This window comes from Lutra lutra, chromosome 2 (genome assembly GCF_902655055.1).
Source record: "Lutra lutra chromosome 2, mLutLut1.2, whole genome shotgun sequence".
Classification (NCBI taxonomy): domain Eukaryota; kingdom Metazoa; phylum Chordata; class Mammalia; order Carnivora; family Mustelidae; genus Lutra; species Lutra lutra.
Genome location: NC_062279.1, coordinates 103,558,192 through 103,585,772, shown reverse-complemented (window position 1 = coordinate 103,585,772; position 27,581 = coordinate 103,558,192). Strand labels below are relative to the sequence as shown.

Genomic DNA, 27,581 nt, shown 5'->3' with positions numbered 1-27,581 from the left:
GAGTCGTGATCTCAGGGTTCGGGGATCCAGCCTCCTTCTCCCTCTCCCTCTGACCTTCCCCCCTGCTTGTGCTCTTTCTTTCTCTCTCTCTAATGAATAAATGAAAAATCTTAAAAAAAAAGAAAACACACTTTCAGTTTCTCTAGGTAGAACAAAGCCCTCATCACTGAAATCAGGAGTCAGACCCAAGATTCTGCTCTCAGGGTGTGTGGCACACTAACCCTGGGGCAAACTTACCAGAGCACTGAATTGCATCTTGATGTTTCTGGCTAGACCAGCATGGTCCAGTGGAAAAAGACCTGAATTGGAGAGCAAGTCAGGAATCTTAGATCTGAATTCTGGCCTTAAGACCAGAATGATCTTAAGCAAGTCCATCATTTATGTATGGAGCTAATCCTTCCCTTCTTGACTGTGTTGATAGGAGCATACAGTGAAATAATAATGTAAATGCATTTTGCATACATGAAGGGCTATATAGCTATTCAGAATGTAAGATAGTGTTATTATTTATTTTGGAGACTTATTTCTGTGGTTACAGACTTCTAAGTGTGTTACTGATTATATGAAGTTAGTGGAGTAGCACTATCAACACAGAGCCCCTCTTACCTCTGCTTCCTTCCCTGTTCAGCCTGGATGGTGGGGCATATCGGTTCAGCTACCCTCTTAGCAATATTCTCCACCACCCCCTTGTTTTCTACCTATATCTCTGGCCATTCCTTCTAAGTTACTTTATCCAGATCAACCTATCCCTCTTAGAAGTTGTATCATTCATGCTTTGCTCTGTTCCAGACACATTCCTCCTCTCATTTTATACCTTCTCTAAACTATCTCATTTAGCTTCACTTCTTCAATAACCAGTCAAATTTCTTTCTTTCTTTCTTTATTTATTTATATTTTTATTTTTTATTTTTTTTAAAGATTTTATTTATTTATTTGAGAGAGAGACAGTGAGAGAGAGCATGAGCAAGGAGAAGGTCAGAGGGAGAAGCAGACTCCCCATGGAGCTGGGAGCCCGATGTGGGACTCGATCCCGGAACCCCAGGATCATGACCTGAGCCGAAGACAGTCCTCCAACCAACTGAGCCACCCAGGCGTCCCCGAATTTCTTTCTTTTTTTAAAGAATTTATTTATTTGACAGAAAGAGAGAGATCTCAAATAGGCAGAGAGGCAGGCAGAGAGAGGGGAGAAGCAGGTTCCCTGTGGAGCAGAGAGCCAGTGCAGGGCCTGATCCCAGGACCCCGAGACCATGACCTGAGCCAAAGGCAGAGGCTCAACCCACTGAGCCACCGAGGCGCCCCACCAGTCTAATTTCTAATGACTTCTAATATTGTATCTTCAGTCCAGACCTCCAGGCCTTATACTGATTGCCTACTTGGCATCTTTAGTTGCCTGATTCACAGGGACCTAAAACTCAGGATGTCCAATACTGCACTTGATCTAAATCCTTCTCCCAGGATTCCCTGTCTTGCTGAATGGAATACCATCCAGGATAGTTGCTCAAGCCAGAAACCCAACAGTTGTTTTTGATAACTCCTCCTCTCTCTTTTCCCTCCTCCAGTCCATCCCTAAGTCATTTTGACCATGTGGACATTACCTCTTCAATAGTTCTTTAATCTTCCCGTGCTCTATTTCTTGTATCATGCTTGAGTTCAGGCCATCATTTCTTGCGTGAAATATTATCCTGGCCACCTAACTGCAACCTACAACCTAATTTACCTTCCTCTAATTAATTTTACATAGAGCAGCCAGAATCTTCTTTTCAGACAAAAATCATTATAGCACTGTCCTTAAAACTCTTCAACAGTTTCTCATTGCCTTTAGGCTAAAGTAACAGTTCTTAGTTCAGTCTGACTCATGCCCACTTCTGTCTTCTCCCCATCTCTTCCTATTGTTCCCTCTTCATCTCCTGGAATATGTCATAGTCTCTTGCACCTCAAGGCTTTTGCACATGCTGTTCTTTCTTCTTCTTCTTCTTTTTTTAAAAGATCTTATTTATTTATTTGAGAGAGAGAAAGAGAGCATGAGAGAGGAGAAGCAGACTCCCTGCAGAGCTGGGAGCTAGATGCGGGATGTGGGACTTGATCCCAGGACTCCGAGATGATGAGTTGAGCCAAAGGCAGTCACTTAACCAACTGAGCCATCCAGGTGCCACATGCTGTTCCTTCCAGAAGGGATGCTTATACTTCTCTCCTAAACACACTGGACAAGTGGTACTCACCCTTCAGATCTCCATATGAAAGATACTATTATTCAGGGAAACCTTTCTTGACACCTTTCCTTCCTCTCCCCCATTAGATTGTTCCCTGTTGATGTCTTTTGCACTTGGTGATTATTTATTCAGTACCTGAATTTCCTGCCATTCTGTGAACACTATAAATGGAAAGACTGTCTATTTTGTACATTGATGTACTCCCGCCTGAAATATAAAAAGCACTTCACAAATCTTTCTTGACTAATGAAGACTTTTATCTGAGGAAGTTTTATGAATAGGAGTGATTTGTAGCCCTTGATGGGGAAAATAGTCTGCCTTATAAGATGTTGAATATTTTCGCCCTCCTACTTAGCCCTGTCTCTAATAAAGGAATTACATACTTGAATTTATAAACTCTTTAATAAATAGCCCCAAGATGACTTTCATTCCAAACATGAGAATCTGATGCTGAAATGGTGAATTTAGACAAATGTGAGTGGTATAAAGTGGTTTTAATTCTCGGTTTTTCTCTGTAATGGAAACTAATTTATCTCTATCTCAGATAAATACAGATCTTAGGAAATACTTAAATGAGAACAGTTTGGCCGATTCCTCAGGCTCTATTCTACAAATGTTCCATTCAGAAAGAGCTTACTACGTACTGTGGTATTTATTCCTTTCTAAAGCTGAGCTCATAGCCTCAATGTGTTAATTATCTTTATTTTTATTTTTTATTTTTATTTTTTTTTAAAGATTTTATTCATTTATTTGTCAGAGAGAGAGAGAGAGAGGGAGAGATCACAAGTAGGCAGAGAGGCAGGCAGAGACAGAGGGAGAAGCAGGCTCCCTGCCGAGCAAGGAGCCCGATATGGGACTCGATCCCAGGACGCTGGGATCATGACCCGAGCCGAAGGCAGCTGCTTAACCAACTGAGCCACCCAGGCGTCCCTTATCTTTATTTTTAAATGTTTCCTTGTTCTTTATAGCTATCACACTTAAATAGAATGTTCTTTATCGTTAAATACAATGATAGGTTCAGATACATTTTGGAGAAGTTTAAAGAGTGACTGTGGTGTTGCTTCAGTGTCATATGCTTTTGAAGAATAAAAGTACATAATCAGATTTTAGGTTCTTTTTTTTTTTTTTAAAGATTTTATTTATTTATTTGACAGAGATCACAAGCAGGCAGAGAGAGAGAGAGAGAGGAGGAGGAGGCAGGCTTCCCGCTGAGCAGAGAGCCCGATGCGGGGCTCGATCCCAGGATCCTGGGATCATGACCTGAGCCGAAGGCAGAGGCTTTAACCCACTGAGCCACCCAGGCGCCCCAGATTTTAGGTTCTTAAAACATTTCTGCCAAACAACTGTGTTGCATAGGTTCATGTATTAGTTAACTGTATTAGTTATCTATTGCTGTATGACAACTTATGCCAAAACTTATCAGCTTAAAATAACATTTGTTATCGTAGTTTCTGTCAGTCAAGAATCTGAGTGTGGACTAGCTGGGTGCCTCTGGCTGAAGGCCAGTCGTGAGGTTACAGTCAAGCGTGGACTGGGGCTGTGGTAATCTCATGGCTCTACCGGGCCTGAAGTGTTTGGGCCTAAGCTTATCCATGTGGTTATCGGTAGGGCTCAGATTGGCATCCAAGCTCACTTACTCATGTGGGCCTCTCCACAGAGGCCACCTTACAACGTGGCAGCTGGCTTCCCTCATGGCCTGGAGATTGTGGGAGAGAGTACCCAGAACAGAAGGTGCAGTTTTTTTTATAACTTAATTTTGGAAATGATTATCACCTCTCCCGTATTCTCTTGGTTAGAAGTGATTCACTAGGCGTAATCCATACTGGAGGAGAGGGGATTACACAGGGCATGAATACCAGGAGGGGATCATTGGAGGCTTTTTTAGATGCTCTGTACGGGACACACACTTATACACAAACACTATTGTGGACTGGACTATGTGTTTCTCCCTGAATTTTTATGTTGAAATCCTGATCCTCAGTTGCTAAAACTGTAACCTTGTTTGGAGATAAGGTCCTTAAAGAGGGATTAAGTTAAAATGAGACTTTTAGGGTGGGAGTCAAGTATGAATGATGTCCTTTTAAGAAAAGGTAATGTGTGTGTGTGTGTGTGTGTACACGTGCAGGGTATGCATGCACACACACACACACACATGCATGCACACACACACACAGAAAAGACTATGGGAAGGCCCAGTGAGAGGGTGGTTTTCTATAAGCCAAGGAGAGAGGCTTCAGAGGAAACCAGACCTGCCAACACCCTGATCTTTGACTTGCCAACCTCTAGAACTGTGAAATAATACATTCCTGTTGTTTATGCCACCCAGTCTGTAGTATTTTGTTATGATAGCCCTAGCAAACTAATATACATGTATGTAATATTTTAGAAGAACATGTTTTCCATAGTGTTTAAATTTCATGGTAATTCGGATCTGGTTTTTTCCCCTTGAAATTATAGGAGCAGAGTTCCTTTGGTTGGGACTGGGGGCCATCCTTTCCTACCCAGGGCATCTGGAAAGATGTCAGAATTGAAGCCTATAACATTTGTCATCTGAACTACTTTGTGTTTTCCCCTATATATGGTAAGCTAAGAGATGTGATTTCTTGTTTTTCTTTTTTGAGCCTCCTCTATGTGATAAAAATTGGGTTTATAATTTGAATATGTAGATATACTTTTCAGAGACTCATTTAAAAAATTTTGTGGCACATTTATCAGCATGAAAAATATATACAAACTGTGATTTGTCATGAAAATTTACAATATAAAATAGGAAGGAAGTAGATAAACATTTTTAAACATATTTTGAAAAGAAAAAAAAAGAAAGCAAGAGCACTTGAGGTTTCTCTGAGCTAAGTGTCCCCTTCTAACAGACTTGGGCCTGCTGCCTTGTACTGCTCTTTGTGGCCTCGGTTCTCACTTTCAGAACTCCAACTGTGCTGAATTCTTAATTTGCTCCCATCACTGGGCTGACTGTCCATCACTGCACGTTTTCTCCTCCGAAAGCTGTGACATACTAGCTTTGTTAAGACTTGGAAGTAGGGGCGCCTGGGTGGCTCAGTGGGTTAAAGCCTCTGCCTTCGGCTCAGGTCATGATCCCAGGGTCCTGGGATCGAGCCCCGCGCCAGTCTCTCTGCTCCGCGGGGAGCCTGCTTCCTCCCCTCTCTCTCTCTGCCTGCTTGTGATCTCTCTCTCTCTGTCAAATAAAAAAGAAAAGAAAAGAAAAAAGCTTCCCTCTATTAAAAAAAAAAAAGACTTGGAAGTAAACTGGAATGCAAACAAGGCACAAAGAAAGTTTCAGAAGGTAAAGAAATACTACTTTTTCTGCTGAAGGAACTATTTACAAGAAAGGAGCTTTGAATAAAACCTCAGACATGGGCGCCTGGGTGGCTCAGTGGGTTAAGCCGCTGCCTTCGGCTCAGGTCATGATCTCAGGGTCCTGGGATCGAGGCCCGCATCGGGCTCTCTGCTCAGCAGGGAGCCTGCTTCCCTCTCTCTCTCTCTCTGCCTGCCTCTCTGTCTACTTGTGATCTCTCTCTGTCAAATAAATAAATAAAATCTTAAAAAAAAAAAACAAAAAAAAAAACAAAAAAACAAAAAACAAAAAACCTCAGACATGTCACTGACATCAACAAATCAGTGAAAAGCCGGTCAGATATTTGTTGAGTTGTTTGCCTGGCACTGTGCGTGTTTGGCATTGAAAGGACCTAGAGTATACTCTTGCCTGCACATTGGTTGGGGTGGGGATGGGATATGTGAACAGTTTACCACACCAAACAAGGCTGTAATAGGCTTGTGGGTTGGGAGGCCCTGTAGTTCAGAAAACCAAAGATCAGGGAGGATTTGTGAAGTCAGGGAAATCAGTGAAGGGGGATCTTTTTTTTTTTTTTTTTCCCCAAAGATTTTATTTGTTTATTTGTCAGAGAGATAGAGTACAGGCAGGCAGAGTAGCAGGCAGAGGCAGAGGGAGAAGCAGGCTCCCCGTGGAGCAAGGAGCCCAATGTGGGACTTGATCCCAGGACACTGGGAATGTGACCTGAGCCGAAGGCAGCCGCTTAACCGACTGAGCCACCCAGGCATCCCAAGAGGGGGGTTCTTGAATAATACCTCGTGAAGCTTGATCCAGTTATGGGCAAGCCTGCTCAATGGAATCAGCAAGAACATGATGGGTCAGTACAGGAGTTCTGTTATCTTAAAGGCCCTGGTGACCTGAGATTGCTAGTCTATCAGAGCCAAATCTGTTTTCTAAAGGGAAAGACAAAAGCCAATCAGAGATGGTGGGTAATTGAAGTAATTAGGTGCTGCTGGCATTTTTAAATGGGAAAAGGGCATGAAGAGATGTAATTTAAATTGCATGTGTAAATGTGGCCACTCTAGTGTTTCTGAACTCTTCAGAGGTGTAACTTGAACTGAGTTTTGCTATTAAATTCAAAGAACAGTTCATTCTTCAGAGGTGTAACTTGAACTGAGTTTTGCTATTAAATTCAAAGAACAGTTCATTCTTTCCTATTCCCACCGATATTTTTTTCTCAGGTATAATAGAATCTAGTGGAAGGAGAGGTCTGATTTTGCAAAGAGTTATTTATTTAAATCGTTTTGAAGTTTAATCAATGTCTTAGGTGGTTTGCGAAAAGTGCTGTGTGTTCTAGACACCCTGATGCCTGCAAATATTTGAATAACACTGTTCTGGTTTAATTAAAAAATTTGAATATGAAACTAAAATTTCTTCCTGAATATGAGTCATTAGAGTTCAGTTTATTAGTCCCTAGTGACTACGTGAATTTTATTGGAATTAAATCTATTTCATTGATGTTTAAAATTTAATTTAGATTCAGTGTAATTCCCCATTTCAACTACATTTTTGATATTTTGTGACTGCAATATATTTTGTACTTAATATAGAGAAAAATATGCTTCCTGTTCAGAGGATATGCCCTGCGCATATTAAACAGCAGTTCTTACTATGGTTAATTCTATATAGATTTCAATTTGGTTGTTGGATGTAATAAAGAAAATTGAAGCATAAGCATGTGAAAGTGAGGAGAGGAACTTCATTTAGGAGTTTTTTTCAGAGCTCTTTTTCCAGTTTTCCTTTGGAAGACTGCAGTCATCACTGAAATCAATAGTTATTTAAAAGTTGAAAAATAATAAAGAGAATAAGCTAATATATTTTATGCATTTATTTGGTATATAGTATGAGGCAGGCACTGTGAGAGGTACTAAAAGGTTTTTAAGAGGATTAGCTCTTAATCAAAACTAGATAAGTGTAACTTTTCTTTAAAATCATGTATGTTTATTTTTGAAAATTTTAGTGTAAAAATGAGGCTGGCCAGAACTAATACAGACGGGACTATCTTGGGAAATAGTAATACAGATAGTTTGTATTTTATACTTTTGCTTGACTGTCTTCTCTAGATTTCTATGCTGAGCTTATATTCCTTCTGTAGTAAGGGAAGAAAGTCGTTAAAACAACCTATTTAGTAATTTCAGCCAACTTGTTATGAAAGGCTTAACTGATTTGACTGTGAGGCACTTTCTACTTTTTCCCTATTGAGGCTAGAAGAACGTAACCTTATTGTTTTTCCAAATGTTCAGTTTATTTCTGAATTTAAAACTAGTAGGTTTACCGCCGAAGGTGAAATAACTGACCATAACTTCCCAATTTAATCGTGTGCAGTATGACAGAAAAAAGTCTTTTTGACATTTAAAAAATTAACTTGAAATTCTTATGAATTAGTTTACTTTATATATCTATGTAATACATTTAGAGACTTATATATTTATATCAATTCATATCTATATATATATATATATATATATAGATATAGATATCCTTTTCTGTATTCTCAGTCATTATAATGATGGTTTCTAAACTTTTTCACTTTCTAGTATCCTGTGGTCATTTGTTTGATTTTACCCTAACCTCAGCTTTCTCAATGATTTTCACCCATTCTTAATGTTTAAGATAATAAAAACAAATTTATATTTGAAAAAAATACTGAGGTCAAAGGAAAACAAGAATTACTCCCATTATGTCTTAGGCTCCTGTCATTTATCTAGGTATTAAGAGAGACCAATTCATTGACATGACTTTCTTTAAAACCTTATTAGAAAATGTTTATTTGAATAATTCCCTCGTAGCCCTGAAATAGTCTAATCAGGTTTTAAACAGCAGTAGCTGCTCTAGGGCACCCACATTTTCAGTGTTTTGAACAGTGAAAGATTGACTCTGGTATTGAAAAGGGAAGCCCAGAGGCTTTTTACTGGATGTAGAAACCTGGGAAGATTCTCCTGTTCTTTTTTCTTGGGGAGGAGGTAGAAGAATGACCCTATCTGCTGGGGGAGTAGGGGAAGTCTCACTGGACTTGGGTTTCCAAGGTGGGGAGGAGAGATGGGGAGAAGATAGCTGGTGGGGGTGGATGCCCCAATTCCAAAGGTTAAGACATTTATAAGCAAATAATCTGGCCCAAACTGCAGGCCTTGTCTGGTGGTGGTGGTGGTGTGTGTGTGTGTGAGAGAGAGAGAGAGAGAGAGAGAGAGAGAGAGATACATATATTCATTTATTGTTTTTTCCATGCTAGGTCTTTCATTTTTGTAATCTGATGTGAATTGTTCACATTATGCCCTAAAATGTATTAGGGAAGGTTGATCATGCAGTTTTATGAGCTTTTCATCAGCTTACATAAACACATTAAGTCCAAATCTATAATAAGTATGTTCTGAGGAAATGCTGCATTGTTACCACAGTCTTCTGTTACCACAGCCAGGAAAAAAAAAATAGTATAGAGAAGTTTTTCGGTATGTGAATCCTCCTCTTGAGCTGAGGTGAGCTGTGGGTCTTTGACCTGTGCTTGTGCACTTCCACCATCCCAGAGATGCTGCCTTCTCCCGACCGGATCCATATTTCCTTGCTGCTTCAGCCTAAAGTGCCCCCTCTGTCATTCTCCAAGACCTAGCCTTTGGGTTGGAGGACTTAGTTTGGCTAGATCCTGGCCTTCCCCACAGAACCTGTATTGAAGGTCATTGCTCCCCTTTGATATGGGGAATGTAATATTACAACATAACGATGATTTGTCAGTCTTGCGCAATGCCTTGTTTGATGCATTTTTTGAATGCATTAGTTTTGAATCACTTTTTCATTCATCTTCGAATTACTTTACCCATAAAATAACAGTATTCACCCTTGAAAATATCTTTATGGGTAGGTAGGTTGCTTGACTAATCTCTCCTGTGATTAGCTGCCTTGTTGCCTGAATAGATTTTTTTCCCTCTGGAATTTACCAACTTATCTCTGGGGGGAAATTGTGCTTTGCGTCTGTTTTGCCTTAGTTTCATCTTTGAGGATTTTGTCCTGCTGAGTAAGCGAGGAGGTCTTGCTGCTTGGTAAAGAAGGGGAAAACAGCTGTTGTAACTAACTGTGAGCCTGCCTTTCTGGCTAATGCAAGCTGTTAGCTCTTTGAAAAGCAGCTGCTGAAGGCTGTCCTATAATTCTAGCAGGAGCACAGGAAAATATCCTGTGTTTGAATTGAAACCTTCTGTGGCTTGATCATTTCAGCTTGTTGTCACTGCTGTTTCTTCACATGCACAGGAAGACCTCAACACTGCAGCTTTTCATCACTTTTTTTTTTTTTAAAGATTTTATTTATTTATTTGACAGAGAGAGATCACAAGTAGGCAGAGAGAGAGAGAGAGGAGGAAGCAGGCTCCCAGCCGAGCAGAGAGCCCGATGCGGGACTCGATCCCAGGACCCTGAGATCATGACCTGAACCGAAGGCAGTGGCTTAATCCACTGAGCCACCCAGGCGCCCCCTTTTCATCACTTATTAAAGATGCAAGAAGCAAGCAGACGAAAGGAGGAGCTGTTAGATGCTCAGCAGGGTGAAGCTAATCAAGGCAGCCATCTTTGAAGAGCTCCCCCCGTCCCCCCAGATGAAACATTGGTTTTCATCTTACATATGCAACCTCCCTTCCTTTGCAGATCCTTCCCATGCTGACCCAAATGTTCTTGCATCTCCATGTTCATTCTTAACCCCCAGATACTGTCCTGTATTCTTAACTATGATCTTTGGGTATATTTCTCTATGTAGATTCAACCTTTTGCTTCTTTGGGTTGGGATATAATTTATAGTGCCTGTCAAGGTTTACAGACAGCAATGATTCAAGAAATATATTTGTATTCTTTGATGCTCCCATAACCGTTGTCATGCCCTTGTGCGATAGTTTAGGTTACAAAGATGGTATTTTGACAAATGAAGGAACTGTGGCAACATATAATTATACATTTAGTAGAGGGTCAGACACACTCTTTATGTTTGTAGATTTCAGCATTCTTTTTCACAGACCCTTTTATTAAGAGGCTAATATTTTATTGTTATATTCTGCCCTCCCCCCATGCTTTGTTTCACATTGAATATCTGATACTTGGGCTTAGGATTCTGAAAGACAAAAAGTACCTTTGCTTTTATCATTTTATTTTATTTTTTTTTCCATTATGATAAGCATGCTTCTTTTTTAAAAGATTTTATTTATTTATTTGACAGACAGAGATCACAAGTAGGCAGAGAGGCAGGCAGAGAGAGAGGAGGAAGCAGGATCCCTGCTGAGCAGAGAGCCCTATGTGGGGCTCAATCCCAGGATCCTGGGATCATAACCTGAGCTGAAGGCAGAGGCTTTAACCCACTGAGCCACCCAGGTGCCCGATAAGCATACTTTTTAATCCCCATCACTTATTTCCCCTATGCCCCCATCTACCTCCCCTCTGGTAGCCATCAGTTTGTTCTCTATAGTTAAGGGTCTTTTTCTTGATTTATCTCTTTTTTTCCCTTTGCTCTTTTGTTTTGTTTCTTAAATTCCGCATATGAGTGACATTGTGTGGTATTTGTCTATCTCTGACTGACTTATTTCCCTTAGCCTCTCTCTAGCTCCATCCACATTGTTGCAACGGCAAGATTTCATTCTTTTTATGGCTGAGTAATATTCTATTGTATATATATACACCACCTCTTCTTTATTCATTCATCTGTTGATGGACACTTGGGCTGCTTCCATATTTTGTCTGTTGTCAGTAATGCTGCTATAAACATCAGGATGCATGTATCCCTTTGAATTTGTGTTTTTGCATTTTCTGGCTAAATACCCAGTAATGTGATTCCTGGATCCTCAAAGTATCTTTGCTTTCGGTTTTCCTCAGTGTTTATACACAAATTTCAGCATGTGCCTGCTAGTGTCTTTCTCTTGGAGAGGTGCCTCTGTGAGAAATGCATGCAAAGTGGAGAGCCCTAGAGTTAGGAAACCTGAGCCCTTGACTTGTCTTTTGACTCAGGAGCTTTTGAGTTAGGTTCTGTAGTTGGGGCCTCAGGAACCTTATCTACAAAGTGATGTGGAAATTGCCAAGTAGAAGAAATTCTACTTATTGAAGAATTCAGTTCTTCTTGAAGCTGGACACATGATTAATAAAGACATTGATACTTGGGGCTTAATTATAATCAGTTAAGGCAAGGGTTAGGATACAGTGTGAGGGTCTTTCTGGTAGTTAGGGACACATTTGAATTCAAGTAACTCAGCCATGTCTTATTTTTCTACTTCTGTGTCTTTTTACACTCTTCTTTTTCTCTTAAACAACTGAATAAAGCTCTTTTTGTTTTTTTAAAGACTTTATTTTTAAATAATCTCTATATGCAACATGGGGCTTGAACTCACAACTCCAAGATCAAGAGTCACATGCTCTACCAACTGAGCCAGCCAGGCGCCCCAAGCTGTTTTCTTTTCTGACCACATCTCGACAAAGAAGTAGACCTTACGGGAATATAAGAGGAGCAAACTGGTATATTTTAGAGGTTTTTTTAAAGGTTAAGGTGTTAGCCACATCGACACAAACTGGGACTGTCTTGAAGGTTGTTTGGATGAAGTGGCAGCACACTTATTCTGGTTATGTAGCTGCCTACTCTTTATACAAATTTCCATGCAAGTCAGATTCTTAGTGGTTGGTTGGTTGGTTGGTTGGTTAGTTAGTATTTAAAGAGTCCTCCCTGAATCAGTTTTGGAAAAACTTGAAAGTGAGTCAGTGGCCAAAACCACATTCTCTGACCTTCTCTGGATAGTCTACCTGATTGATTTTATATGGAACAAACTATAGACCATGGCTTCTTCTGTAGGGAGCGGGGACATCAATTAGGGTATCCCTGAGTCTCTGGAAAGGCCTCAAGTTCTAGAGAGAGCAGGTCAGACTTGTCTGTTTGCCCTCTTTTGGCAGAATTCCTGTGTTGTTTGGGCTCAGAATGAGGAGAGGATGTAAAATCGGTGTAATTGGGAAGGAGACCTGGGAGGAGATTTTGACTCATTTAATAATTTTTCTTCTTAGCTATCCCCATCCATTTTTTGGAATTGTTTGCATTCCTCTGCTGGAGAGGTGGGAGTGATTGGTATTTGTTATTTTATTTTTTTTAATCTCCGTCTTTTCTTTATTTTTATTTGTTTTATTTTTTATTGGAGTGTAGTTGACACAGTGTTACATCAGTTTCAGGTGTTTCAGTGAGTCTATATGTTATGCTGTGGTCACCACAAGTGGAGCTACCATCAGTCACTGTACATTACTATTACAACACCATTGACTGTATTTCTTATGCTGTACCTTTTCTCCTGTGACTTACTCATTTTATAATAGGAAGCCTGTCTCTCCCGCTGTCCATTAGCCATTTTGCCCACCCCGTTCCCCCCAATCTTCTGCCCTCTGGCAACCATCAGTTCTCTGTATTTATGTAGCTGTTTTTGTCTTTTGTTTGTTGTATTTTTCAGATTCCACATGTAAATGAAGTCATACAGTATTCGTTTTTCTCTGTCTGACTTACTTCACTTAGCATAAAAACCTCTAGATCCAGGGGCGCCTGGGTGGCTCAGTCAGTTAAACTTCTGACTTCTGGTTTCGGCTCAGGTCATGATCTTGGGGCTGAACCCCACAACAGCAGGGGGCTCTCCACTCAGCAGGGAGTCTGCTTCTCCCTTTACCCCTTCCCAAGGTTGTGCACTCTCTCTTTCTCTCTCTAAAAAATAAATAAATCTTTAACAAAACAAAAAGCAAACCTCTAGATCCATTCTTTTTTGTGACTGAGAAAAATTCTATTATACATGCATACACACCATGTCCTCTTTATCCATTTAGCCGTTGGTGGGCACTTAGGTTACTTCCTTATCTTGGCTGTTGTAGATAATGCTGCAGTAAACATAGGGATGCATAGATCTTTTCAAATTAGTGTTTTTGTTTTCTTCAGGTAGATACCAGTAGTGGGATTAGTGGAGCATATGGTATTACTGTTTGTTTTTTTTTTAACTTTTTAAAGATTTTTTTTTGAATTTATTATTTGACAGAGATTACAAGTAGACAGAGAGGCAGGCAGAGAGAGAGAGGAGGAAGCAGGCTCCCCGCTGAGCAGAGAGCCTCATTCGGGGCTCGATCCCAGGACCCTGAGATCACGACCTGAGCCAAAGGCAGAGGCTTAACCCACTGAGCCACCCAGGTGCCCCGGTATTACTGTTTTTGACTATTTGAGGAACTTCTGTATGGTTTTCCACAGTGACTTCACAAGTTTACATTCCCATTAATGTGCGCAACCTTGCCAACACTTTTTATTTCTTGTCTTTTAGATTCTATCTATTCGAAGTGATGTGAGGTGGTATCTCATTGTGGTTTTGGTTTGCATTTTGCTGATATTAATGATGTTGAGCATCTTTTCATGTGTCTCTCGACCAACTATATGTCTTTTTTGGAAAAATGTCTGTTCAGATCCTGTGCCTATTTTTTAATTAGATTATTTGTTTTTTTGGTGTTGGGTTGTATATCTTCTTTATGTATTTTGGATCTTAACCCCTTATAGGGTATATCATTTGTGAATATCTTCCTGAATTTAGTAGCTTACCTTTTTATTTTGTTGATGGTTTTCTTTGCTGCGCAAAAGATTTTTAGTTTGATATAGTCCTGCTTGTTTATTTTTGCTTTTGTTTCCCTTGCCTTAGGAGATGTATCAGAAAAATGCTTAGGCTGGTGTCAGAGAAATTACTCCCTATGTTTTCTTCTAGGAATTTTATAGTTTCATGTCTCACATTTAGGTCTTTAGTCCATTTTGAGTTCATTTTTGAGTATAGCGTTAGAAAGCGGACCAGTTTCATTCTTTCGGCTGTAGCTGTCCAGTTTTCCTAGCACCATTTATTGAAAAGACTGTCTTTTCCCCATTGCATATTCTTTCCTCCTTTGTCATAAGTTAATTGACCGTATAATCATGGGTTTATTTCTGGAGTCTGTTCTGTTCTCTTTGTCTGTGTGTGCATTTTTGTGCCAGTGTCATATTGTTTGTCGTATATCTTGAAATCTGGAATTGTGATACTTCCAGCTTTGTTCTTTCTCAAGATTGCTTTGGCTATTCATGATAGGAATGATGGGTATTCTTTAGGAAAGGATAATTTTGTCAGTGCTAGGAGAGGTATGCCAGGAAGCTGTATTCTAGAAATGGGTCTTAATTTATAGGGAGCTCTCCTTACCTAGAAATAGGATTATATGTTTAAAAAGTAACAAATAAAAAGAAGTGACCACTTAATACCAGGAAAATTATTGATGATTTAAGACTCTGTATGTGCTTTTGGAAACTAAATTACTTAAATTCTCCATGACTTCTGGAAGGAAGTGTTGTATTCCATTTGGAAGAAGAGGAAGGGGCAAAAATATTTTGGTATAGTGCCTCTGCTGATGACATGATAGACTTGCAGGGGAACACCTGCAGATAAACACCTGCAAGTGTTCATATTGGGTTTTTGAATTCCGCAGCCTTAATTTTTTCAGTTGTCAGCTCCCAAAGAAGTTAATTGGATGAGCCCCAGAGGACTGCTGATTTACTTTAGCACTTTTCCCTGTTAGAAGCAATAGAAACTTCCAGTAGCCTTTGGGAACTGTATTATTTGTCTTCCTGGCAGAGGCTCTTACAAGCAGAGCCTTCCTATTTTTCACCAAAGAGGAAGTGATAGGAAACATCCAAGGGGTCGGCTTGAACTTGGGTGGTTATTAGTAGGGTAGAACAAAAATCTTTACTTAGAAATTAAAGAAAAGGGGATTTCAGTTCAATGTGAAGACTTTACAATAGCCAAGGCTAGCAAAAAAGGAAGGCTATTTTGTGAGACAGAGGCTTTTTTTCATTACAGATATTAGAGAGATTAGAATAGCCTTTTTAGGGAAATATTTTAAGGATGGAGATTAGTAAACATTTTCTGTAAAGGGTCAGATAGTAAACATTTTAGGTTTTGGGGGCCATTTGGCCTTTGTTGCAGCTGTTCGAACTTAGCCATTGTTGTGCAAAGGGAATCAAAGACAAGAGGTACACAAGTGAGCGTGGTTGGTGTAGCTTGCTTGGCCTGCGATAACAAAATGCCATAGGCTGGGTGGCTTCGAGACAGGCATTGATTTCTTACAGGGAGGGCTCAGATCGAGGTGCTGGCTGATGGGTTTGTACTGATGGCTTTCTTCTGGTTTGCAGATAGCTAAGTTTCTTGCTCTGTCCTTGCAGGATCTGGTGGTGGTGGTGGAGAGAAAGAAAGAGAAACAAACAGAAGCAGATGGAAATAGAAAGAGATGAAGGGAGGGAGGGGTCTTATCTTTCTCTGATAAGACCACAGACCTATCAGATTGAGCCTCACCCTTTGACCTCACTTAACTTAATTATCTCCTGAAGACCTTATCTCCAGATACAATTGAGTTGGGGAGTTAGGGCTTCCACAGGCACATTTTGGAGAGGTGGAGGGGGGACACAATTCAGTTCATAGCAGCTGTGTTCCAATAAAGTTTTATTTATAAAAGGAGGTGGGTCAGATTTGGCCCAAAGACCAGTTGTTTGTCAGCCTTTGGTCTAGAAGGAAATAAACACTTACCAGAAAGTGGACTAGATGATCTGTCAGCCTCTAGTTTAAAAGTTTTATGACTCTGTGCTATTGTGGTTAAAGACTCAGCCAAAAGCTATATTTGATGTCTATCATCACTTGATATCATTAAGATAAATACTCCCCTATATAATTAAACTGTAAAATTCTGTAAAAATTCTAAGTACCAATAAGATGTAGTATGGGAGGACATTATTTGGTTACGATTGGCATAACTTAGAGGTTAAGTGTACAGTCTCTAGCTTCAGACTGTCATGGTTCATGTCCAAGCTCTGCAACTTAGTAGCTGTGTGACCTTGGACAAGTTACTTAACTCCTCCATATTTCAGTTTTCTTATCTAGACAATGATGGTGATAATAGAATTTACCTTATAGAAATGTTGTAATGCTTAAATAAGTTAATACATGTTGAAAGCATAAAGCAGTGCCTAGCTCACAGGAAGTTCTTGGTAAATATTATCTATTATTATTTCTTGAAGTAAGAGATAGTAAAGGAAGCCATAGGGAATATGATAGGGAGCTAAAGATCATGTAGCTGTCAAAGATTTAGGGATGTTTTGAAAATAAATACCTTTGGATCAGACTGTAGTGTGTGCTTCTGTTTAAAAACAATAAAAATGCTGGAAAGGGAAATTGAGAGACTTAGTATATACTTGGTAGGAAGAAAGTATCTTGAACAAACAAATGTGGTTTTCTTGATATAGTTTACTATATCTTAGAAAAACTTGCAGGCTATGGGATGGGTAAACTCCAGAATTGGCTGGATCAGAATAAATTAATTCAGAGCTCATTGACAGGTGTTCCTAAGAATGGATCATTTAAGGGGCACCTGGCTGGCTCAGTTGGTTAAGTGTCTGCCTTTGGCTCAGGTCATGATCTTGGGGTCCTGGGACCAAGCCCCTCGTCCAGCTTCCTGCTTAGCAGGGCATGTGCTTCTCTCCCTTTGCCCACTCCCCTTGTGCTTGCTCGCTCTCTCAAATAAATAAATAAAATCTTAAAAAAAAAAAAGAATGGATCATTTAAGAAATAAAATAGTTCTTAAGTCCAGGATTAGTTTTACTTCCGAGTACATCCAATGCATCTCTGCTTTTGCTTGATGTGGGATGCAGATGATGAGACGTGCTATGATCATCTTTACAGTAGGTCTGGTTGTGGCTCTGCATTTGTAAGGAATGCCAGTTATAAAGTCTTGGCTCATTGATCAGCATATATACTTTTCCTTCATTTGCAGCAAAACCGTGATTATCAGTCCCCTCCCTATTTGTAGAAGGGTCTTTAAGATATTTCTCAGCTGATAACCTTCTCCCATCTCTTTTTCACAGAGGAAAATAGAAGCCACTCAGCAGGAAATTCCTCAGTTTCTTGCCATAGATCATACAAAGCTAAGTGCATCTGCACCAGGCACTGTCCTTTCTGTGGCAGTAAGGAATGAGAACTTTCACTGGTGGCTCTCACTTTCTGCCTATGCAGCCTTTTGGGTACTCCAACCCTGGTTTCTCCTGTGTAACTTAAAAAATATGAGTCAGCTTTTCCGCTCTGCTCTTGCCTAAAGCCTCCTTTGGCATACTGTCTTATTTTAAAACCAAAACCAAACCCAGATTCTATTCTGGAGACTAAGTGATGTAAGTTGAACGGGTGATGGAGGAACGGGTTATATCGCACATAGTATAAATCCTCTTGAAACATTCTATGCCATTCACAGACTCCACTCCTGAAGCGTTGTTCCTTAGGCAGTTGTCTCATCTTTCTTTTCTCCCCATGACCTTCCTCTTCAGGCTTGCTCCCTTTTCTTCCTCTACATTCCAAGATTTTCCACGTGGCACCTTCTATTCCTTTTACATAGAAATTTCATGTCTCTCTGCTTTTCCTGTTTTTATCCTGCTATGTCATTGTGATGGGGCCCTCTGTAATTTTTTACAATGCAGATCTGATCATGTTTTCCTTTTTTTTTTAAGATTTGTTTATTTGAAAGAGAGAGAGAGCATGAGAAGAGGGAGGGTTAGAGGGAGAAACAGACTCCCTGCTAAGTAGGGAGCCCTACATGGAGCTGGATCCTGGGATCCTGGATCATGACCTGAGCCGAAGGCAGAGGCTTAACTGACTGAGCCACCCAGGTACCCGGTGATTTCATTTTTGTTGAAAAATCTCCAGTGCTCCTCACTGATCTAGGGTAAAGTCTTTGATCTCCTCACATGAGCCAGGATGAGCTGGACTGTGCTTACGTCTTCTGTAAGGATCTTTCTTTTTTTTTTTTTTTTTTTAAAGATTATAGTATTGTGTCTCTTTTTTTTTTAAGATTTTATTTATTTATTTGTTCGAGAGAGAGAAAGAGCGCATGAGCACAGGCAGACAGAGTGGCAGGCAGAGGCAGAGGGAGAAGCAGGCTCCCCGACGAGCAAGGAGCCCGATGTGGGACTCGATCCCAGGACGCTGGGATCATGACCTGAGCCGAAGGCAGCCGCCCAACCAACTGAGCCACCCAGGCGTCCCTGTAAGGATCTTTCTTACCAGTTTGATTATTGCTCAAGTTTTTGTTAAAAGCATTGCTCTCCTCACTTACGACTCTTCACCCTTGGTTTTCATCGTGCCTAGAATACTTCTCATCTGCCTCTGAACTTAGCTAAAGCATCCTTCTGGGCTCAGCTAGCTACTGCTTTTTCATAAAGGCCTTCCCTCACCCTCTGTAAGTTAAGTGACCTCCCTTCCTGTGAATGTTTTTTCAGAACAACTTCATATTTCTCCCATCCTGGTATTTATTTCACTTTTGTACTTGGCTATATATCCTGTTACACTCTAAACTCACATGGTCAGGGGCCATGTTTATCCTGGTCATCATGTAGTTCCTATCACTTAGCAAAAAGTACATGGCACATAGAATGTTCTCAGTAAATATTTATTGGTTAAATAATCTACGTTTAAAATAACAGTTGACCGTTGAACAACATGGGGATTAAGGGCACTAACTTCCTGTGCAGTTGAAAATTCACATATGCTTTTTTTTGTTGTTGTTAAGTTATCTCTACACCTACATGCAAGCTCTACCAACTGACCCAGCCAGGAGCCCCATTGGCTCCCCCAAAACTTCACTACTAATAACCTCTGTTGACCAGAAGCCTTACAAATAACATACAGAGTCGACTAACACATATTTTGTATATGTATTATATACTGTACTCTTAGAATAATACTTAACTTTTTCTTATATATTTCTTTTGGTATTTCTAAGCTATGTAGTTCAATAATGAGTTTTTTCAAATTGTCACAAATCTCCAAAAAATTTTCCAATGTATTTTTTGAAAAAAATCATATATGTGAATCCATGCAGTTCAAATCCATGTCGTTCAAGGGTCAACTGCATATCTCTGTTTTTTCACATTTGATTAAATCTACTACATCTAAGTTTATACCTTATTATATGACCTAAAAACTCTATATTTTTACTTTGCTTTATAAAAAGGAATTGAACATAGATCAATCTTAGAAAATTTATGTTATATTTTCATTTGTGATATTCTATGCATGCCCTATTTAATAAAGATTTTATGACTTATGATTGTAACCTTTTTAGGTAGAAGTATATATAAAATATATACTTTTGGTTATTCTTCTCCAGAATGAATGGCTTAAAAAGACACAAAAAACCCAAAATGAATGATTAAAATCTAAAGATTAAATGAGAATTTCCACTGGACTTTTTGTCATGACAGGATCTGTGGAGTGCTTATTAGTTTAGAAGCTGCTTCAGTTTTTTCTTCAATGAATCCTAAGGAGTGCAGCAATAATGCTTAGCATATTTCATTCATATATATATATATATGTGTGTGTGTGTGTGTGTGTGTGTGTGTGTGTGTGTGTGTATGTATATACATACACACACATATATATACATATATATACATATATACATATATACATACACACACACACACACACACACACACACACACACATATATATATATATATATATATATATATATATATATACATATATATATAATGTTTCTTTTTTCTTTTTTTCCTCTGTGCCTTAGATAACCATACCCAGGGGTGGAATCTTGAAATAGAGTCTTCTTTTGATGTTGTCAGCTCAAAGCCAATTTCTGGTCAAGTGATGGTGGCCATCCCTGAACTGCAAACACAGCAGACATACAGCATTGAACTTCAACCTGGGGAAAGGATTGTTGAGCTGTTTGTGAAAATTAATAAGGTGAATGATGGTACTTCCTCAGAACCGCTAGATGAAAAGCAATACTATTCAAAACAAATGGCTAGAAAGGGACTGAGAATGAAAGAAAAAATGTACTTTTCCACTTTCTTCACTTTTAACCTCTCATATATTTTGTGTGTGTTACGACCTAATGAATGATATTCCCAAATTTTAAGATTAAGAAAATGGAGAATATGTGATTTGACATCCTTTTGTCTCAAGAAGTCAGGTGTATTGTATCTTAATTTTTCTGCACTGTTTGCAGTATCCTAAATCCAAAATACATTCTAAGCATTACATTTAAATGCAGTGATTATTTTTGTATAATTCTGTATAATTTCTAATTTCAGTGATTATTAAATACAGTAAATTATTTTGAATATTGATGCTTATTTTACATGCAGAATTCTAATTCTGAACTCATGATCTTTCATGGGTAGAAGTTGGCTGGATTTTCCCTTGTCTCTTTTTTTTATTCCTCTTATTGATCATTGTGAACTGAACAGGATGGTATAAAGCAACATTGGACTATTCAGATAAAGTGAGAACCCCAAACAAATTCTAGTTCTGGGCTTGGAAGAAGAGTCAACCTCAACATCCAATTCTAACTGTTAAGAATACAGAAACATGTATGCTTCAGTGTTAGAAATGGAGATAATTGTTTTTCTGAAAAATCCATGTTATTCTGTTCTTTCCTTTCCCTTTTGGTATATTAATCCATGCTAAAACACCTAACATGTTGATTTTTAAATATTACTATGTATTGGTGTAACTAGGCATAATATAGAGCCTAGAATTTCTGTGCTTGACTCTATGAGACATTGATGTCATGCTCTTAATCACTATTTATTTTGTTAAAAATAAGTCATATATTACTTAGAATGACTTACATTGTTTCTTCAAAGAATGTTACCATAGAAACTTGGTGGCCTCATGGACATGGAAACCAGATGGGGTACAACATGACAATTCTTTTTAAACTGGACGGAGGCTTAAGTATTGAAAAATCAGCTAAGGTAAGCTAATACTTTAAAATACTTTGTGAAGAAAAAGTATATTTCTTGTTATAATAGCAAAATATCTTTGTAGGAAAAGAAGAAACCAGCAAAACTCCTGTAACTTAATCACACAGAGACAGTCCCTAGTAACAGTTATATGCATTCCAAAGCTTCTCTGTGTGCGTATGTGTGTGTATTTATATTTGTAAATGAATCAGACTTTACATGTTATTTTATTTTATTTTTTTTTTTTTAAGATTTTATTTATTTATTCGACAGAGAGAGATCACAAGCAGGCAGAGAGGCAGGCAGAGAGAGAGGAGGAAGCAGGCTCCCCGCTGAGCAGAGAGCCTGATGCGGGGCTTGATCCCAGGACCCTGAGATCATGACCTGAGCTGAAGGCAGCGGCTTAACCCACTGAGCCACCCAGGCGCCCCTACATGTTATTTTATTTATAAATATTCTCCTACTGTGTTTTTAAATTCTACGTTCTGTCAAATTAGCACATATATATAATTTTAAAGCTCTGATACTACCAGAAGGGAATAGGGTATCTTGACCAATGCTTCCTGTTCCTATTTTCTGTTCCTCAGAATCAATCATTTTTAACTTTACCTCTTCATTTTCCCAAATAACCTGCTTCTACTGGTGCTTTCTAATTTTTCAGTTTGATGTATACCTATTGACTTCAAACTTAGAAGATAAGGATATAGCTCTCTTACATGATTCTCTCTCTTGACCTCTGCTTGGTCCCCAGTGTACATATTTTGCCTCCCTCTGCCGGTCCAGGGTTGTCAAATGGTCGTTTTTGTTAACTTAGTATTCAGTGTTTACATTATTATATTATGAATATACTGTTCAAAGCTGAATTGCATGGCATACTAAAATCATACTTCCTTTCCTTTGCAACTTTCTCTTTTCCTTAGACTTAATAATTGCCTCATGTTACTAGTTGCTTTTTTTAAAATCTTTTATCTTCCTCAAAATCATATACAAACTCTCTGACGTTCTTGAAATAACTTTTAAATTTAATCAGCTCACTAGGTGCTCTATCCATTGTTTATTGTTATTTTCATTTTTGTTCTCTCTAAACACTCTGTCTTCCAGACCCATTTCTTCATCTCCCTGATCTTGCTTGGTTACTTTCTAGACCTTCTACTTAACTGTTGTCCTAGAATTTCCTTTTATTATTATTCTTAGAATTTTATTTATTTGTCCTCTAGGAATTCTAGGTATTCTCTTCATCTTTCTTCTGGATTAAACATGGAACCCTGTTTCTTTGGAGCCGTGTTTCTCTCTTTTTTTAAATTTGACTTTCCACAGCTACTGATACACTATAGATTCCTGAGAAAGGCTGTGTAGGAAATAACATTTTTGAGAACTTTTTTAACATGCAAATACATAAAGTCTGTCTTCACAGTTATTTGATAGTTTGGCTAGGTATGGAAGTCTAGGTTGGAAATAATTCTCCTTCAGAATCTTGAAGACATTGCTTCATTATCTTTCAGCTTTTACTATTTTTGTTTTGAAATATAATTACATTCTAATTTTTGTTTCTTGTATAGGACTATTTTTGTTGGCTTCTGGAAGCTTTTAGGATTTCTTTATCTCTGATAATCTAAATTTAAAAATTTGAAAATGAGTAGATTTTTGTTGTTGTTCTTTTGCTAGTTATCCTTGTGGGTTCTTTGAATCTAGAAATCAATCTGTAAATTTTCTTGTATTATATCTTCAATAATTTTTCATTCATTATCTTTGTTTTATTTTTTTGGTATAACTGTTAATCAGATATTAGACCTCCTGAACTGAGCAATATTCCTAGATTTTCTTTTCTGTATTCTGTCTTATCTTTTTATTTTGTCTTCTGGTAGATTTAGTTGAGTTTATCTTCAGTTTTTATTCTTATTTTTATTTTTAAAAGATTTTATTTATTTATTTGACAGGGAGAGAACACAAGCAGGGAGAGTGGAAGAGGGAAAAGCAGGCTCCCCTCTGAGCAGGGAGCCTGGTCTGGGACTTGATCCCAGGACCCCAAAATCATAACCTGAGCTAAAGGTAGTTGCTTTATCAACTGAGCCACCCAGGTGCCCCTTATCTTCAGTTTTTAAGATTAGATACTTTATTTTTGTTGTCACTTAAAAAAATTTCTAAAAAGTTATTTATTTATTTATTTATAAATATTTCATTTATTCATTTGACAGACAGAGATCACAAGTAGGCAGAGAAGCAGGTAGAGAGAGAGAGGGAGAAGCAGGCTCCCCTCTGAGCAGAGAGCCTGATGTGGGGCTCGATCCCAGGACCCCAAGATCATAACCTGAGCTAAAGGTAGTTGCTTTATCAACTGAGCCACCCAGGTGCCCCTTATCTTCAGTTTTTAAGATTAGATACTTTATTTTTGTTGTCACTTAAAAAAATTTCTAAAAAGTTATTTATTTATTTATTTATAAAGATTTTATTTATTCATTTGACAGACAGAGATCACAAGTAGGCAGAGAAGCAGGTAGAGAGAGAGAGGGAGAAGCAGGCTCCCCACTGAGCAGAGAGCCCGATGTGGGGCTCGACCCCAGGACCCTGAGATTATGACCTGAGCCGAAGGCAGAGGCTTTAATCCACTGAGCCACCCAGTTGCCCCTAAAAAGTTTTTTATTTTTATTATTTTATTAATCTTTTAAAGGATCTATTTTATTAATCTTTTAAAGGATCAATTTAAAAATTTTTTTAAAAAGATTTTATTTATTTGAGAGAGTGCTCTCTTATGCAGGAAGGTACAAGCAGGGGTGGGCATGAGAGGCAGAAGCAGACTCCCTGCTGAGCAGGGAGCCTGATGGGGGGCTCAGTCCCAGGACCCTGAGATCATGACCTGGGCTGAAGGCAGATGCTTAACCAACTGAGCATCCCAGGCACCCCTTATTTTTTTTTTAAGTAATCGGGGCTCACACTTAAAACTCCAAGATCAAAAGTCGCATGCTCTAACAACTGAGCCAGCGAGGCTGTCCACATAAGTCCTATATGAGCTTCAATATTCATTATTCAGGTGGAAGCCCAGCTTTATCATGTGGTGATACCTACATGTCTGTAGTTATAGATCGTGTGTGTATGTGTGTGTGTGTATTTGCCAGTGAAGACATTCTCTACTCTCTCGCCTGGGGAATATAAGACTGGTTGTTACCATTCAGGGAGTCTAGTGGCAGAAGGGGACTCAGTTTCTGACATGGAGCTACAGTTTCATCTGTTCCCCCTTTCACATTGTGCTTTGTGTGCTCAAGTCTCTCTGGTTCTGAAAGGCAAAACAATAGGTGAGCCTCGGGATCCCTTTTCCCAAAGCAATGTACTTGATTTCTGCTTTTAGAATTAAAACATCTTATATAGGTCATTGTACATAAAACTGCCTTTTTATGTCATTTAAAAAATTCTAAAATAGAGTCAAGATTGAAACTGGAGCTATCTAGAAAGGACAATGAGGGACAAAATCCCTGTACTCAAAAGTATTGCTCTCGAAGTACCTCTAGAAAAATCTCATCCTGTGCCTCCATCTGTCAGGGACCATTATTATTATTATTATTTTTTAAAGATTTTATTCATTTCATTTGACAGACAGAGATCACAAGTAGGCAGAGAGGCAGGCAGAGAGAGAGAGGAGGAAGCAGGCTCCCTGCCGAGCAGCGAGCCCAATGCGGGGCTCGATCCCAGGACCCTGGGATCACGACCTGAGCCGAAAGTAGAGGCTTCAACCCACTGAGCCACCCAGGCGCCCCAATGTCAGGGACCATTATTAAAAAAAGAATACAGGGCATGTCTGACTCATGGCTCAGTCAGTAAAACGTCTGCCTTCAGCTCAGATCATGATCCCGGGGTTCTGGGATCGGGTCCCACATTGGGCTCCCTGCTCAGCAAGGAGCCTGCTTCTCCTCCCTCTGCCTCTCTCTCTCTGTCTTTCATGAATAAATGAATAAAATCTTTGAAAAAATTAACCATGATACATTTATCACATCCATCTAGATTAATAAGAATTTTTTTTAAAAAAAATAAATTAAAAATACAATAAAAATGTTTCCTCCTGAGGGCATGACCATCTTTTTTGTCCCTAAATCTGTGAATAAACCTTGTGGTAACCTTAACTAGAGGATAGTGAAAGGAAAATTTGTCTTTAGTCTAAAGAAATGACTAGGTTCTGCCTGGTTTGGGGCACAGCACTAAGGATTGGAAAGAACTACACTTTGGAATTTATTAGCTATAGGCTACTTATTTAGTCTTCCTTTTTTTTTTTTTTAAAGATTTTATTTATTTATTTGACAGACAGAGATCACAAGTAGGCAGAGAGGCAGGCAGAGAGAGAGGAAGGGAAGCAGGCTCCCTGCTGAGCAGAGAGCCCACTGCGGGCTCTATCCCAGGACCGTGGGATCACGACCTGAACCGAAGGCAGAAGCTTTAACCCACTGCGCCACCTTATTTAGTCTTTCAAGTGTCATTTCTGTATAGTAAAATGGGACAGTAAAAATGACATAACCTGATCTGGCTTGTAATAGTGTACAGTAAGTAGTAGCAGTCTTAATCCCCTTCATAGGTCTCCTCCTTCCCCCAACATCAAGCTTTGGTGTTTTCAGTTGGCTGGGGTTATACTCTGGCATCATCTCTCACATTTCGTGCTACCTGTTCTTTGGGCCAGATACCATGGAAATGTACCCTTTAGAAGATCATTATTTGTTTTTCTTTGTTTAATCATGCTCTGTATTTTCTGAGACATTGTGAGTGTTTGTGAATGTGTGTGTGTGTCCACAGTGTATATAGGGAGAATATCCTAGAGCTGTCTAAAGGGCCAAAACATTCACTCTTACTCTAACTCTCTTGGTACAAGATGTCTGCTCTCTCACATGTTCAGTTGTTGTGTGTTATTTTGATGAAACGAAGAGGAACTTAGGTGTTTTTCTGTTTGTGGGAAATAATTATTTTCATTCTGGCTAGCATGGTTGCATTATTGTTTATTATATTTAAAGTTGCCATTTTTTGAATTGGCCAGCAAGGGGAGTGAAAGCTGTATTTTCCCATGCCTTGTGTTAATGTGTGTCTCTGAAGTGTACCCTTTGGCTGTGGTGACTATAGGTTGTTTTTTTTTTTTTTTAATTTAATTTTACTTTTTCAGTGTTCCAAGATTCATTGTTTATGTACCACACCCAGTGCTCCATGCAATATGTGCCCTCCTTAACATCCATGACCAGGCTCACCCATCCCCCACCCCCTCCCCTCCAAAACCCTGGTTTGTTTCTCAGAGTTCACAGTCTCTCATCCTCCATCTCCCACTCCGATTTCCCCCAATTCCCTTTTCCTTTCCTTCTCCTAATGTCCTCCATGTTATTCCTTATGTTCCACAAGTAAATGAAACCATATGATAATTTACTTTCTCTGCTTGACTTATTTCACTCAGCATAATCTCCTCCAGTCCCATCCATGTTGATACAGAAGTTGGGTATTCATTCTTTCTGATGGAGGCATAATACTCCATTGTATATATGGACCATGTTTTCTTTATCCATTCGTCTGTCGAAGGGCATCTTGGTTCTTTCCACAATTTGGCGATTGTGGCCATTGCTGCTATGAACATTGGGGTAGAGATGGCCCTTCTTTTCACTACATCTGTATCTTTGGGGTAAATACCCAGTAGTGCAAATGCAGGGTCATGGGGTAGTTCTATTTTTAATTTCTTAAGGAATCTCCACACTGTTTTCCAAAGTGGCTACACCAACTTGCTTTCCCACCAACCATTTAAGAGGGTTGCCCTTTCCCTACATCCTCTCCAACACTTTTTGTTCACTGTCTTGTTAATTTTGGCTATTCTGACTAGTGTAAGGCGGTATCTCAATGTGGTTTTGATTTGAATTTCCCTGATGGCTAATGATGATGAACATTTTTTCATGTGTCTGCTAGCCATTTGTATGTCTTCTTTGGAGAAGTGTCTGTTCATGTCTTCTTCCCATTTTTTTCACGAGATTATCTGTTTTGTGTGTGTTGAGTTTGAGGAGTTCTTTGTAGATCTTGGATATCAGCCTTTTGTCTGTAGTGTCATTTGCGAATATCTTCTCTCATTCCATGGGTTGCCTCTTTGTTTTGTTGACTGTTTCCTTTGCTGTGCAGAAGCTTTTGATCTTGATGAAGTCCCCAAAGTTCATTTTTGCTTTTGTTTGGTTTCCTTTGGAGATGTGTCTTGAAAGAAGTTGCTATGGCCCATGTCAAAGAGGTTATTGCCTATGTTCTC

General features: G+C 39.1%; 1 protein-coding gene across 4 annotated transcripts in view; it reads left to right on the top strand.

Annotated features, from left to right (window-relative positions):
* MANBA (mannosidase beta) overlaps nt 1-27,581 on the top strand; it is a 122,075-nt gene that overhangs the window by 24,445 nt on the left and 70,049 nt on the right. For all 4 annotated transcript variants that reach the window (XM_047718098.1, XM_047718099.1, XM_047718097.1 and 1 more), the window contains 3 exons: nt 4,668-4,791; nt 20,158-20,333; nt 21,239-21,349. In XM_047718098.1, coding sequence (XP_047574054.1) covers nt 4,668-4,791; nt 20,158-20,333; nt 21,239-21,349 — 411 coding nt within the window. The remainder of the gene's footprint in view (nt 1-4,667; nt 4,792-20,157; nt 20,334-21,238; nt 21,350-27,581) is intronic.